We start from the raw sequence: 16,322 nt of genomic DNA, 5'->3' as shown, positions 1-16,322 counted from the left end.
TAGAAGATCTCTGTACTGACCCCTGATATATCTATACATAGTTATTAGAGCGCCCCCTTGTTACAGTCCTGGGTATAATAGATGATGGGAGAGATCTCTGTACTGACCCCTGATATATCTATACATAGTTATTAGAGCGCCCCCTTGTTACAGTCCTGGGTATAAATAGATGATGGGAGATCTCTGTATTGTCCTCTGATATATCTATACATAGTTATTAGAGCGCCCCCTTGTTACAGTCCTGGGTATAATAGATGATGGGAGAGATTTCTGTATTGTCCCCTGATATATCTATACATAGTTATTAGAGCGCCCCCTTGTTACAGTCCTGGGTATAATAGATGATGGAGAGAGATCTCTGTACTGACCCCTGATATAGCTATACATAGTTATTAGAGCGCCCCCTTGTTACAGTCCTAGGTATAATAGATGATGGGACAGATCTCTGTACTGACCCCTGATATATTATACATAGTTATTAGAGCGCCCCCTTGTTACAGTCCTGGGTATAAATAGATGATGGGAGATCTCTGTATTGTCCTCTGATATATCTATACATAGTTATTAGAGTGCCCCCTTGTTACAGTCCTGGGTATAATAGATGATGGGAAAGATCTCTGTACTGATCCCTGATATATCTATACATAGTTATTAGAGCGTCCCCTTGTTACAGTCCTGGGTATAATAGATGATGGGGGAGATCTCTGTACTATCCCTGATATATTATATATAGTTATTAGAGCGCCCCCTTGTTACAGTCCTGGGTATAATAGATGATGGGACAAATCTCTGTACTGACCCCTGATATATTATACATAGTTATTAGAGCGCCCCCTTGTTACAGTCCTGGGTATAATAGATGATGGGAAAGATCTCTGTACTGATCCCTGATATATCTATACATAGTTATTAGAGCGCCCCCTTGTTACAGTCCTGGGTATAATAGATGATGGGGGAGATCTCTGTACTATCCCTGATATATTATATATAGTTATTAGAGCGCCCCCTTGTTACAGTCCTGGGTATAATAGATGATGGGAGAGATCTCTGTACTGACCCCTGATACATTTACATATACCGTATATACCGGCGTATAAGGCGACGGGGCGTATAAGACGACCCCCCAACTGTCACCTTATACGCCGGTATACAGTGGAGAAAAAAAAATAAATTCATTACTCACCTCCCACGGCGTTCTGTCGCGCTCCGGCAGGATGTCGCTCGCTCCGGCAGGCTGTCGCTCGCTCCTCGTCCCCGGCGCAGCATAGCTTTCTGAATGCGGGGCTTGAAATCCCCGCTTCCAGAAAGCTAATACACACGCCGGCAGCCATGACATCATTGAATGGCTGTGATTGGCTAAAGCACACGTGGCTTCAGCCAATCACACTATTCAATGACATCATTGAATGGGTGTGATTGCTAACACGTGCGCCTTCAGCCAATCACAGCCATTCAATGATGTCATTGAATAGTGTGATTGGCTGAAGCCACGTGTGCTTTAGCCAATCACAGCCATTCAATGCTGTCATGGCTGCCGGCGTGTGTATTAGCTTTCTGGAAGCGGGGATTTCAAGCCCCGCATTCAGAAAGCTATGCTGCGCCGGGGACGAGGAGCGAGCGACAGCCTGCCGGAGCGAGCGACATCCTGCCGGAGCGCGACAGAACGCCGTGGGAGGTGAGTAATAAATTATTTTTTTTTACACTTTTTTTTTTTTGTATTACCGGCGCATAAGACGACCCCCGACTGCAGAGCAGATTTTTCGGGGTTCAAAAGTCGTCTTATACGCCGGTATATACGGTAGTTATTAGCTGTCTTTTTCCCAAACTAAATCATCCCAGTTTTGATATGCTCATATGCTCTCTGGGTATTGTAGTCGGCCGATTCCATTTATTACTTTAGTTGCCCCCTTTGTACCCGCTCAAGCTCTGATATGTCCTCTTTGAGTAGCGGTGCCACAAACTGTCCCCAACATTCCATGTGTGGTCTGACCAGTGACTAATGTTCTCATCATGCGCCCCTAGACCCCAAGTCCTTCCCCATGTCGGGGCCCCCAGTGGTTTCCCATTAGTGTGTAATGGTGACATGCATTTCCTGCCCGTGTGCAGAGCCGCACATTTATCAGTTACGCCTCATTTGTCACTTTTCTGCCCCCAACCTATTCAGCTCCATTTGCCCCTGCACACAGATATATGTGACCGCATTCTGTGCTCTGTTACTTTACAGTTTCCTACGTTCTGCAAATGCAGCTATTTTGCTGTGCAATCCTTTTACCAGCTCATTAATATATTAAAAACTAGGGCCCAATACCCTATACTGCCCCCTGTGATACCCCACTAGTAAGTGACCCCTCCAATACTGCCCCCTGTGATACCCCACTAGTAAAAGTGACCCCTCCAATACTGCCCCCTGTGGTACCTCACTAGTAAAAGTGACCCCTCCAATACTGCCCCCTGTGGTAACCCAGTAGTAACGGTGACCCCTCCAATACTGCCCCTTGTGGTACCCCAGTAGTAACGGTGACCCCTCCAATACTGCCCCCTGTGGTACCCCAGTAGTAACGGTGACCCCTCCTATACTGCCCCCTGTGATACCCCACTAGTAAAAGTGACCTCTCCAATACTGCCCCCTGTGATACCCCACTAGTAAAAGTGACCCCTCCAATACTGCCCCCTGTGGTACCCCAGTAGTAACGGTGACCCCTCCAATACTGCCCCTTGTGGTACCCCATTAGTTACCCCTGCAATACTGCCCCCTGTAGTACCCCATTAGTTACCCCTCCAATACTGCCCCCTGTGGTACCCCATTAGTTACCCCTCCAATACTGCCCCCTGTGGTACCACACTAGTAACAGTGACCAATCAGACTATGCACCAAACATTTATAAGCCCCCCTGCTTCCTATCACTGGCCAGGTACCCCGTTCCACTCATTCTCCCCAGACCGAGCGTTCTCATCTTATACACCAATCTGACACTAAAGCTTTTATAAACGTCTCCAAGAAAGTGGTGGTCGGTGTTGATACAATGGAGCATTTTGGTAGCTCCTTCCTGTCTACATGGCTTGTTTACAAGGCTACATATGAAGCGGCTCATGGCCTACGAGGCGCTGCGGTTGGCGCTGCACTGAACTGTCCTGATGCTTGCTGAGCCGATTCCCCCGGACCGCTCTAGGACGCCGCTTGAATTTCTCCCACTTTCTCATTGGAAACCCTTTTCTGAACTCCAATGGCTCCCTCACACGGCGTGCGTGCCCTGCGTGCTATGCGCATATTTGTCACCTGTGTAATATGTGCAGTACACAGCAGGTATGGTGTATATCAGTGTTTGCTGCATATATTATATCCCCACAGTGAAAGTCAGTGAGTAAGACGGCGCCGACCAAGGAGCAGACAGCGGTGCTGCGCGGAGAGCGAGGACCTCAAGATGAGATGAAGGCCTCATTTACCTGAAGCATCAAGCAGTGAGGCGCTCTGGTCCCCATGGCAACCAATCACAGCTGCTCTTACACTGCTGAGGTAAAGTGAAAGCTGCGCTCTGATTGGTTGTTTTATATTACACTGCTGAGGTAAAGTGAAAGCTGCGCTGTGATTGGTTGTTTTATATTACACTGCTGAGGTAAAGTGAAAGCTGCGCTGTGATTGGTTGTTATACATTACACTGCTGAGGTAAAGTGAAAGCTGCGCTGTGATTGGTTGTTTTATATTACACTGCTGAGGTAAAGTGAAAGCTGCGTTGTGATTGGTTGTTATACATTACACTGCTGAGGTAAAGTGAAAGCTGCGCTGTGATTGGTTGGGTACCACATTGTGTTACTGTTACTGATTACTTCCATCTGTAAAGGACCTGCCTCAGTTGTGAGCATGGGAAATCTGAACTGTGGGCTGTGGTTCCATGACGTGCTAAAGACTACAGTTCCCAGCATGCCACAACAGGTTGGACTGAGCATGCTCAGGGTCTGCTGATTGGTGCCTGGGAGATGTGGCTCGTGCTCCGAGAGAGAGGAGAGAAGGAGGCAGCAGATATTCAGGTGTGGAGGCTCAAAAGACATTGGTAGGCGACTCAGCAAGTGCAAGGTGCTGGGAATGTAATGCAGGACTGTGCGGGCGCAGTGAGGAGAAGGAAGGAGGTTAACCCCGGGTCTGCGGGGGAAGAGGAGACCCCGATCCAGCGATCAAAAGCTGCTGCGGTTTAAGGGAACCAGAGGAGGGACAGTCTGACCTGCAGGCCTCATCACAGAAACATCAACCGCCAACTGGGAACTTAGTGTGCGGACATTGTGTCTATGCTGCAAGGGGCCCCTCCAGCTGTAAGTAATACTCTGCTGGCAGTCACATCGGCACACCGTAGGGACTTCAGGGACTTGTAATGCAAATAACTAAGCCTTAAACCTTTACCACATTCGGGACATTTCATCGGGGTATTAGTGTAATATGTCGACACCGGAAGTGTGGGCGTGACCGGGCTGAGCTAGAGGTAACACCCAGGTCATGCCCACAGCTCCAGATTGGCTGCAGCGTACCCAGCCTAACCGAGCTGCTGAGAGCTCGGTGCATCATAGGGACGCCTGTAACCGCTTATATGCCGCGATCTATGTTGATCGCGGCATGTAAAGGGTTTTCATAGGGGGAGGGAGAACCCTCTGTTTTTTGTCATCGTACCCCCTCGATAAAAAAAAAAAATTGCAAATGCCCAATGGCTTGTCATGGCAGTGGGATTCCAGATACAGGCGTCCTGCTTTGCCATCAGCCCCGACATTGATGAGCTCCGTCAGTGGCGGGAGAGACGGCTGTCAGTTATAGCCAGCCTCTCGCTGTATCAGCTTGGAAGTGCATTGAAGCAGCGACTCCCGCTGTTAACCCCTTACATTCCACGATCTATGTAGATTGCAGCATGTAAAGGGTTTCACAGAGCGCGCGCTTCCTCTGTGAGGTCATTGGATCCATGCAATAAAAATCACGGAGGGCCGACAGGTCGCCGTGGCAACAGGATGCCAGATACAGGCATCCCGCTTTGCCATTGCCACCGAGCTAACTCCCTCTCCTGGTTACTTGGTGAAGGCGTATGCGTAACCTGGGTGTTACCTCTAGCTCAGCCCGGTAACGCCCACACTTCCGGTGTCTGCATATTACACTAATACCTTTCATCGGTTTACTTTCCTGTTTAAACTAACTTGGTTCTCAAGTTGAATGTCTTACAAAATTGTATTTTTGTTGCAATTTTTCCCCTGTATGTGATTCCACTCCCTTTTGCACAGCTCTTATAAAGAAACGTGGATTAGTTACAAGATTGTACTTTTTGCCTCCATTCCCTCCGTCGTATCGGGACCCTCGAGTCACGTCCCACCTGTGACAGTCTTCACATCATTCATCCTACTTTTATCATATTAATTGATGGAAATGGAGGATGGAGGAGGTTCTATCAGAAAAGCCTGAATTACAGTATAGACTGACTGGCCCCTTTATTAGAGCGCCAGCCCTCTGATGATTGGCGCTGCCCTGTATGGTAATTCCCCCCCCCCCCCTGTGACCCTGCAGTGCGGCATAAAATCATGTGACAAGTTTTCCGTGGATCAGTTTAAGCGTGAATCCACATTAGATGGAAAATCCAGTGATCAAAGGCCGGTCATCGGTGCTAGACTAGCCGGGGTCTCAATGCCAACCACAGGGGGTTTTCTCATTTAACAGTTTGGAGAGTATACGGAGAATGGCGCGATCAAGGAAAACATCCAGCGAAAGTGGATGGAAACAACTTGTCACCAAAAGGGGTCGGAGGAGGATGTCAGGAATCGTTCTGACCAACAGGCTGCAGAGTCAGCGGAATACAACGCTGGAGCTCCAACGAACGTGTCTGAATGCACAACTCGCCGTTCCTCCGCACAGATGGTATAACAGCGGGCGACCAGTTCCAGCGCCATTGTGTGTAAGAGAAACTAAAAGCAAGTTTCCGAGGGGCAAAACAGCATAAAACTTGAGCAGTCGAAAAACATCTTGCAGGGTAGAGGCTCCTTCTCCTGCATCAAAGATGGTGCCGGAACACGTGGGCTCGGCTCCTGAGCAACCCAACAGTGACACAGACAGGAGGAGCAGAGGTACCTGGTCAGCAGATTGGCAAGTAGCCAGAAAGGAAGTTTAAGGTTCCAAGGCTGCAGCATAGCAGCAGGGACCCAGAAGGGATCCCTGCAATTACCAGTTCCCACCAGCCAGAGGATCACCAAAGAGCTGGGCCACTTCACATGAGGGGAGTGATAGTCCTACACAGCAGCCCTCCATGAGAGCCTATGCAGCAGCTGCAGCTTATGCAACTTGCTCCCCAATTTCTAATGACCCCATCTCTGACGATCAGTGGGATTGGAAGGGACACTTGAGATCTTTGCCGATAAGGGACTTTCAAAGGCTGGAAGCCTCACATAAAGAAGCATTATTCCTTATTCAGCAAGAGATTAAACAGATGGGCAACTGCTTAAACATGGTAGAGGCGTCCCAAGATGAGGTTTTCTCCATGCTTGATACCCACAGTCAAACCATTAATGCCCAGGCTTTACAAATGGCGGACATTATGTCGCACCTGGATGATCTTGAAAACCATCATAGACGTAATAATTTGGGCTTGAGGGGACTCTCAGAAGAAATGTCCCCCTCCCAACTGGAGGACTGGGCTCGCAATTTCCTCAGCTCTCTACTACAACGAGGCACTGATCAGCCCATTGAAATCGACCACGTTCACAGAACGTTGGGCCCCAGAGCAGATGACCCGGGAGAGCCTCGGGATGTCTTATTTCGTATTCATGTCTTCAAAGATAAGGAGGCTATCTTGAAGTGCGCTTGTGATAGGAAAGACTCCCTAACCCATAATGGCACCCCCACAGCGGTATTCCCAGATCTGGCATGACGCACCCTGCAACTATGCAGAGCAGTGAGACCTATCCTTCATGTACTCCATGCCAACAACATATACAGATGGGGATACCCCTTTCAGCTTGTCGCCTCAAGGAATGGCAGATTGGCGATCTTCAGATCACCGTCAGATCTCCCCAAATTCTTAGGTGCCCTGGAACTGCCTATGGTACCATTATCAGTCAGGCCACATATCCCAGCTCTCCCCGTTATGGCGCCTAGAGAGAAATGGCAGGACCAGACGCCTAAACAGCAAAAGCAAAAACATGCGCCTGCCGCCATGATGGATAGGGATACAGGAACATCTGCCTAGTCCTTCTCTGCAAGGACATCATGCTTTCCATCACAGTTTCCCCGTGTTGTTGGTCATAGGACTTTCCAGTGTGCCTCATATTACTCTATAAAAGGTCTCATCCTGCCTCAATGGGTAGTATGGATACGATGCTATATGTTCATTGCACTTGTTTGGGAGCTAATTTGCCTCATACATGTTTAGCTGCGCTACATACATGCAGAATGAGAGAGGACTCACTTGAGAGGGGAGCAGGTACCCAGATAACTGGGCAGCAATTCTCCCCTCTCAAGGTCCAGGATAGCCTTGAATAAGAATAGTCCAGATCCATGTCCACCAAGATCAAAACAACTTCATAGCAATCCAATAATGATTGGTCCCCACCCTGAGAGATTGGGATGCTATACCCCGATCGACGGAACATATGGTTTCTGTCTCTATACCCTCTCCTTTTCCCTCTCCTCTTCCTCTGCTTCTTTCCTTTCTGCTCCCTTGTGGTTTCACACCTCTCTGGCTTTGGCAGCACTCCCTAAGGCCTCATGGCCACGGGGAAAATGAGGCCCGCCGCACATTCTTCATGCAGTATCCTGCAGCAGAAATTAGGCTAAAAAGAAGAATTTACTCACCTGTCCAGATGCCTTGGATCTTTCCTCCGTCGCGGCCGGATCTTCTTTCTTTGGCCGGCGGATGTGCTCGGCACGCCGGCAGCGTGCTGCGCGCATGTGCCAGGCACTCCATTTAAAAAAATTTTTTTTTTTTTAACTCCTGCTTACCCGCACGCGGAGAACAGAAATTCAGGCACGGGTGTACCGTGGATCCAGACGGCTTCCATAGGCTTAAATAGAAGCCTGCAGGAGCCGTCCCCGCGGGAGACCCGCACGAAAATGGAGCATATTGCGTTTTTTTTCCGCGCATGCAATCTGCGCCTCAAGGGGAAAATGACATTCGCAGGTATTTAACTACTTGCGGGTGTCCAATGCATCCCCATGGGCGCGCGGATCCACATTCGCGAAAAACGCTGCGGATTTTAAATCTTCTTTTCCCCGTGGTCATGAGGCCTAATACCTTTTGGAATCCCCCATGGCTAGCCTCTCATTCTGTACCTACAATGCCAGAGGTCTGAATGGCCCCACAAAAAGGTGACAGATTCTGGCTCACATGCACAGAAAGCGTATCCCGATTGCCCCAAGAAACACATTACAAATATGGCCACCTGCCTAAAGGCAACAACAAATATTTTACCAAATGGTACCACAGTGTCCACCTCCAAAAAAAAAGGCATGTGGCATGTCTGTAGCGATCCATAGGAGTCTCCTGCACAATCTAGTAGCATCTAAGATAGCTACCGAGGGCAGATATCTTCTCCTAAAAATGGAGGTGGGGCAGGGCATCCTAACGCAGGTCAAGTGATGGTTAGCGAGAGCCCTGAACCCACGCGAGTGTCAGTCATATGCCTGCGCAATTAACTCCATAGATAAAGGGAAAGTGCCCCCTACTGGCGATATCCTTAACTGTTTTAGGAAATATTATGGCGAACTGTACAAGATCAACGCTCACATGGTCCCTGCCGTAATCAACACACTAGCAATAATTGACACATTTACTTAACTATGGCGCAGAGCCTATTCCCACGGAAGGCGCTGAGGGGTTCGACTGGTTTTCAAGAACAAGAGGTTTTGGACAAGATGCAGAGATTAAAAAGTAGGCAAAAGTCCGGGTCCTGTTGGCTTCACGCCGAGGTTATATAGAGCCTGCGGGGATCTAATAGCCCGATACTCTGCAAGGCCGTTAGTCTCTGGGAGCTGTCCGTTCCCATATTAAGTGCTGCAAGCACTTATCACAGTTATCCCGAAACCTGAGAGATCCCCTGTTGTGTGGGAATTACCGGCCTATTAAATGTTGACACGAAAACCTTTGCAAGAGCCCTCGCCATGCGCTTACAACGTCTCATCCCCAAACATATACACAGTCACCAGGTGGGGTTTGTCTTTGGGTGGGAGGCTAGAGACCACAGCATTAGGACACTACCCCTAATAGGGAGAGCACGTACGGCAAAGAGCCCCCTAGGTCTTTTTTCGGTTGATGCCAAGAGGGTGTTTGATTGGGTCAGCGGGAGAGACGCTGTCATGTGCAGTACGGTTTCGCTGCTATATGCGGTTATAGGGCAGGTCATTGGAGGGTCCATAGCGGTAAAACGCTGCATGACCCACACAGCATTTTACGCTTACGTCCGTGTGAGCCCGGCCCGGGGCTGTGTTGATGAATTGTGGTTCTAAAAAAAGGCAACAAAAACCACATACATTTTTAAGAAACCGCAAACAATATTAAAAACTGCATGTGGATTTAAACAATACGTGCATTTTTTTCTTAAACCACATATAGGTTTCCGATGCAGTTTTTGTGTTCAATTATATACAGGAGATACCAAGGTTATGCCAGCATGGTCCATATCAAAATATACAGGCGCATGCACATCTCCCTGTATATAGTGACATGGAGCATGCTGGTATAACCTGGGTATCTCCTGTATATAATTATATATGTACAGCTGGTATATGTTATACATCTCCTGTATATAGTGATATGGAGCATGCTGGTATAACCTGGGTATCTCCTGTATATAATTATATATGTACAGCTGGTATAAGTTATACATTCTATATCACTATATACAGGATGTATAGTTTATAGCACCTGTACATGGAGATATGCAGGTTACACCAGCATGCTCCGCATCACTATATACAGGGGGGATGTACATCTACTGTATATAGTGATATGGAGCATGCTGGTATAACCTGGGTATCTCCTGTATATAATTATATATGTACAGCTGGTATAAGTTATACATCTCCTGTATATAGTGATATGGTGCATACTGGTATACCCTGGGTATCTCCTGTATATAATTATATGTGTACAGCTGGTATAAGTTATACATCTCCTGTATATAGTGATATGGAGCATGCTGGTATAACCTGGGTATGTCCTGTATATAATTATATATGTACAGCAGGTATAAGTTATACATTCCCTGTATATAGTGATATGGAGCATGCTGGTATAACCTGGGTATCTCCTGTATATAATTATATATGTACAGCTGGTATAAGTTATACATCTCCTGTATATAGTGATATGGAGCATGCTGGTATAACCTGGGTATCTCCTGCATATAATTATATATGTACAGCTGGTATAAGTTATACATCTCCTGTATATAGTGATATGGAGCATGCTGGTATAACCTGGGTATCTCCTGTATATAATTATATATGTACTGCTGGTATAAGTTATACATCCTGTATATAGTGATATGGAGCATGCTGGTATAACCTGGGTATCTCCTGTATATAATTATATATGTACAGAGGGTATAAGTTACACATTCTATATCACTATATACAGGTTACACCAGCATGCTCCACATCACTATATACAGGGGGATGTACATCTACTGTATATAGTGATATGCACCATGCTGGTATAACCTGTATATCTCTGTATTTATATGTACTACTGTTGTAAGTTATACCAGCTATATATACACAAGTTTACACGCGGTATATACACCTCGATATACCGCATGGTCCGCTGACTCTACTTTACTCTTTAGATATCACGCTGCTGGCAGTGCACTAATAGACTGCAGTCTCTCCGTGGAAGGGTGGGCTGCGCGCCCGGGAAGTCTGCAGCCTGTAAATGGCTGCCGGTTCCCTGGGTAACAGTCCCGCAGCTCCCTGAGTGCCACCCACAGCCGGCCCGTGCGGTGAAATGGCATATGGTGGGGGCCCGCGGGGCCCCATTTGCTTAGGGGCTGGGTCACAATTGCGACACCTAGCGGTACACCGGTTATATTCTTGGACATAAGGAGTCAAAGAAGTGGCTAATATTTAAAGGGCCACTCTGGTGAAAACACATTTCTCCATTCATGCCCCACTTACTGGATTGCCTGTCACACTCTAGGGGTCTCCTCTAGGTATTGCAGGCACTTCCATGCAGTTCAGCCTCCTATCAGCCACCATCTTGAGAGTTTACTTTCAGTGTCACATCTATCCCATGATGTAATGAGCCCAGCATTAGCTAGGGTTATACCGTTCTACCTGGAGGGATGGGGGAGCAGTTGAAAATCATTTCCACCTATATTCACCTAGATAATCTATATCCCATAAGGATCCAGTCATGAGGAAGAGTTGTGATCTCCTCTGTTATAACTGTGCGATCATCATCTGTAACTGACAGGAGTGCATGTCTCCCTCTAATAGAATTCCATGAGAGATTCAATACTTTTCACCCCACCATAAACCTGACATAGAGCTACTCGTATACAGAAATTAACTTGTCATTAGCCGTTTAGTCCTTCACGACCCTGGAAGACCCTAAGGAGAGCTCCCTCCATGTTTTTTTTTCGCTTTTGCACTGCTTCTTTCAGTTGTGTGATATCTATGCCAGTATCTGCTCTGACGGTATCCGCCATCTTGTCTTTTGGCGGCCAGGTCTTTTGCGAATGATCTGTCCAAGCATTCTAGATTTTTCTAGCGACTCTGCTCACATTACATAGCCAAAATCCATGAGTCTGAATCCGGTCATCTTCCCCTCCAGTGATATATCGAGTCTAATACGATTCAGGACTTCTCCGTTTCTTACTCTCGCCGTCCAGGGTATACGCAGCAGCTTTCTCCAGCACCACAGCCCAAACGGATGAATCCTCCTTCTATCAGCTTCCCTCGCAGTCCAGCTTTCCCATCCATATATGGCTATGAGGAAAACAATGGTTTTCACTATCCTGCGTTTAGTTGCTATACCGATATCCCAACTTTTCCAGATTCTGTCCATGTTTAGCATCGTGCCTCACCCCAATGCTATCCTACTTTTTATCTCTTGCATAGATCCTACAGTCTGAGCCATGGAAGATGAAGTCTTGCATACATTCTATGACCTCATTATCTTTTTTTTTTTTTTGCAGTTGTCATAATTTTATTCTTCTTTAAATTTAGGTAGAGTTTAAATCTTCCATATCAGCTGCTTCAGTATCTGCCAGAAGAGTTGTGTCATCTGCATAATGGAGATTGTTGATGTTTCTTCCACCTATTTTCACCCCGATTTCCACTTCATCTAGGTCCATTTTACACATGATCACTTCCATATATTGGTTAAACAAGAAGGGTGAGAGGATACAGCCCTGTCGGACGCCTCTGCCGATCCCAAACCAATCTGTGTCCCCATACTGTGTTCTCACAGTGGCTTCTTGACTGGTATAAAGTGATTTTATTAGCTTGACTATATGTCCTGATATGCCCAGCTCTTGTAGGGCATGCCATAGCTTGTCATGGTGAACGCAATCAAAGGCCTTGATGTAGTCAATGAAGCATATGTAGATATTCTTTTGATATTCTTGAGCTTTTTCTATGATCCATCGTAGATTTGCAATATGGTCGCAGGCGCCGCATCCTCACAGGAATCCTGCCTGTGCATCAGGGAGTGCCACTTTAACTGCTGATCTCAATCTTTCCTGTATAATTTTGAGAAGAAATTTTTGGACCCCACCATAAAAACTTCAGACAACTCCATACAGACATCCCTATACCGAAAACCCATTGATCGGCCCACATATCTCAGAAGGGACAGCTTCCATTCCAAACACAGCAAAAAGTACATTGTCTACAGGCAGGCCATCAGATACAACCAGACCTGCTCTAACCTAACAGACAGAGATGAACATTTACAGAATCTGAAAAGGACATTTTTAAATCGGGGCCTCAATTGATGACCAAATCACCAGGTTCACCAGGATACCCAGAAATCAACTTCTCCAATAAACAGAGAAGGAAGAAAATGCTTGTGCACCTCTAGTAGTGCCCTACAATTCACAGCTAGAGGTACTAAGGAAAGCTCCATCATACCTACACAAGGATGATCACCTGAACACCATAGTCCCGGACCCTCCACTTCTGTGTTACAGACAACCCCCAAATTTGAGGAACTTTATAATCAGGAGTGCATTGTCCTCCGACACACAGAAAGGAACTTATCCCTGTAAGGTAAGGAGCTGTAAGACCTGCTGACATTTGCGGACCGCGGACAGGATACGGATCCCCAACACACAGCAGGACTATAAGATCCCTGTAATGTAAGGAGCTGTAAGACCTGCTGACATGTACGGACCACAGACAGGATACATAACCCCAACACACAGCAGGACTATAAGATCCCGGGACATTCACATGTTCCACGTCTGATGTTGTGTACCTGATCCGGGGCAGTAAATATCCTGCTGGGGCGCTTTATGTTGGAGAGAAAGGACAAAAACTGAAAGTGAGGATGAGATCTCATTGCCACACAATTAGAGAGAGAGACAGAATTACCCTAACATTTTTCTAGTCATGGACACAACATAGAACAGATGAAGGTTACTACATTAAAAGGCAACTTCAAATCTAATTGTCATAGAAGAATTTGGGAGTACAAATTTATAACCATCTTTGACACTTTCAACACAGGCCTGAATTCCTCAAGAGGTTTCATGAGTGACTGGAGATTATGAGAAATCTATAGCAGATATAACACACAGGCCTCTTAACACCAATTTAACAACCATAAAATTTTCACATCTTTTATCAGTGGACTAATTAAGTATTTACTGCTCTACACATCCTATTCTGGCATTGTTTTAAGTGCAAATATGCATATGTGTATATGAATATATATGTATGAGTCTTCGGATCTTTACCATTAAGCCTGAGGAAGAACCCTAAGTAGGTTTGAAAGCTCGCTATAACATCATGGTTTTTTGTTAGCTATTAAAAGGTATCATATCTACAAGATTACTTGGTTTTTCTCACTGAGAACAATCCCATTTTATCTCCCTCTACGCTCATTTGCTGTGGTAGATCCATGTAAAAACATCACACAGGCCGTGAAATGGATTAGAAAATGAATCCATAACTCCAAAGTGTATCGGAGCTGGTCAAAATTGAGATCCCATGACCATCTGAGGATTAAGGTGGCAGGAGCTTCAGAGAGAGAGAGACAACATACTAAGGTAACTCTAGGTGTGTGTGTGTGTGTGTGTGTGTGCGTGCGTGCGTGTACACACACACACAACCACACAATAAATAAAGACAAAAATCACCAGATGGGCCCTTTAACAATAACATGAATTTTAAAGCCTCCTATGTACTGCAGCACTTGGAATCAAAAGAGGACATTAATAAAGAGGAATAATGGACTAAAAGAAATCGAGATTTATGTGATTTGGAGCTTAGGCTTAAAGGTTTCCCATACATGGTACTACGAAGGCATAACACAACACCTACCATTGCTTCGGCAATAACCAAAAGCTCCTCCTCTGACTTCTTCTTCAGACAGTCAGCTATGGAAGCCAAATCACAGCCTGATATCTCTGCTACTACCTGCAGGGCAAAACGGATATTATATTCAGATATTGCATGTAGTCATTTCAGGACTGGTTGTTGGGTTCATGGGATTAATTTGCACTCCCTCAGTGATACTTCCAACCATCCAGGGTCCAGCAGGAAAGTCTCAGATTTTGGGTACTGTCCTTCTGCCCCAGGAAGTCCAGTGAGTGCTTTGATATCTCAGCATGGGAGGTAAGCCTCAGTTATGCTAAAACATCCAAGCAGCAAAAGGATGTGTGGAAGTTACATTTCAAACATTGCAAAAGTTGTTCAGCCATCCGTTATTTCCTTGACTCCCACCAATAATATGTATACGTTGCTCCTCCAAACTTGAGGGTCATTTCTATGAGAGTTAGAGTGGTTCTCCGGGCAAACATAATTGCTGACCTATCATTACAATAGGTCATCAACAGCAGTTAGACAGGGGTCCGTTGCTCGGGATCTCCGTTCTTAACGCTGCCTATTCGGCAGTGGTCCGGTTTGGTATTAAAGCGCTCTGCCATTGAAGTGAATGGGAGAGAGCTACAATACTGAACCAGACCACTGCCCAACAGACAGTTTTATGAGCTTTCTAGCCCGCTGCCAGCAGCTCTTATCTGTTCGGCATCGGTCCCGAGCAATGGACCCCCAATTCTCTGGGAAAACCCCTTTAATGGACCGTTAGCCGCCCTTATACCTTTTATCAAGCAGTATTATCCTACACCAGCTGAAAAATCCCACGACTGTTCCTCCTCGAGAATAATGAATGGGTGTTGTAGTCCTCCTTCTAGATAGAATATACTTACATTTTGGTGCTGGATGAGATCTTCAGATTTACTGGCCACAAAGTCTGGCATTGTTACAGCTCCGCTCTGTGCGATGGCGCGGTGAAATAAACCTTTGGATAGGGGAGAAAGCACCTAGAAGAGGAGACATTCAGGTTATACTCATCACATCCCATGGATTGGACACTATTGGTTTTGATACAACGTACGGTATTCTGCATGCAGCCTGAACCGCGACAGAACAGACCAACGGGATCAATTCCAATCATAGAGCTCTATGAAGGACTTACTCTACAGGCATTATTATACTATATACTGTGGATACGAAAACTCCTTTATGAGGTCTGTCAGCAGACACAGGTGATAGGCTCTCCGTGTGGGAAGAAACACCAGACAGAACTTACCAGAGCCGAGACGCTGATTGCTCCAGCGGATTCCCCAAATATAGTGACGGATGAGGGGTCACCACCGAATGCTGCAATGTTTTCCTGTATCCACTGGAGGGCGGCAACCTGGTCTCTAAGCCCGTAATTGCCACGCAATTGCTCATCTGTAGTACTGAAATAAGCAGAGAAGGTACTTTTTTTTTTAAATGATGGAGCCTGAAGCCCACGTCCATGTCTGATCACCAATTCACATAACAAATTAACCTACATCATGTATTATACTCCAGAGCTGCACTCACTATTCTGCTGGTGGAGTCACTGTGTACATACATTACTTATCCTGTACTGCTCCTGAGTTACATCTTGTATTACACCCCAGAGCTGCACTCAATATCTGCTGGTGGGGTCACTGTGTACATACATTACTTATCCTGTACTGCTCCTGAGTTACATCCTGTATTATACTCCAGAGCTGCACTCACTATTCTGCTGGTGGAGTCACTGTGTACGTATCTTATCCTGTACTGATCCTGAGTTATATCCTGTAGATCTATTATTATAAAAGTAAAA

The 16,322-nt window shown here is 46.2% G+C and overlaps 1 protein-coding gene across 4 annotated transcripts in view; it reads right to left on the bottom strand.

Annotated features, from left to right (window-relative positions):
* The window catches only part of LOC136582011 (fatty acyl-CoA hydrolase precursor, medium chain-like), a 102,835-nt gene that overhangs the window by 14,746 nt on the left and 71,767 nt on the right, over positions 1–16,322 (bottom strand). For all 4 annotated transcript variants that reach the window (XM_066582740.1, XM_066582741.1, XM_066582742.1 and 1 more), the window contains 3 exons: positions 15,771–15,924; positions 15,388–15,501; positions 14,501–14,596 (listed from right to left, as the gene is read on the bottom strand). In XM_066582740.1, the coding sequence (XP_066438837.1) occupies positions 14,501–14,596; positions 15,388–15,501; positions 15,771–15,924 (364 nt within the window). The remainder of the gene's footprint in view (positions 1–14,500; positions 14,597–15,387; positions 15,502–15,770; positions 15,925–16,322) is intronic.

This window comes from Eleutherodactylus coqui, chromosome 11 (assembly GCF_035609145.1).
Source record: "Eleutherodactylus coqui strain aEleCoq1 chromosome 11, aEleCoq1.hap1, whole genome shotgun sequence".
Classification (NCBI taxonomy): domain Eukaryota; kingdom Metazoa; phylum Chordata; class Amphibia; order Anura; family Eleutherodactylidae; genus Eleutherodactylus; species Eleutherodactylus coqui.
This window is presented reverse-complemented; position numbering and strand designations above follow the sequence as displayed.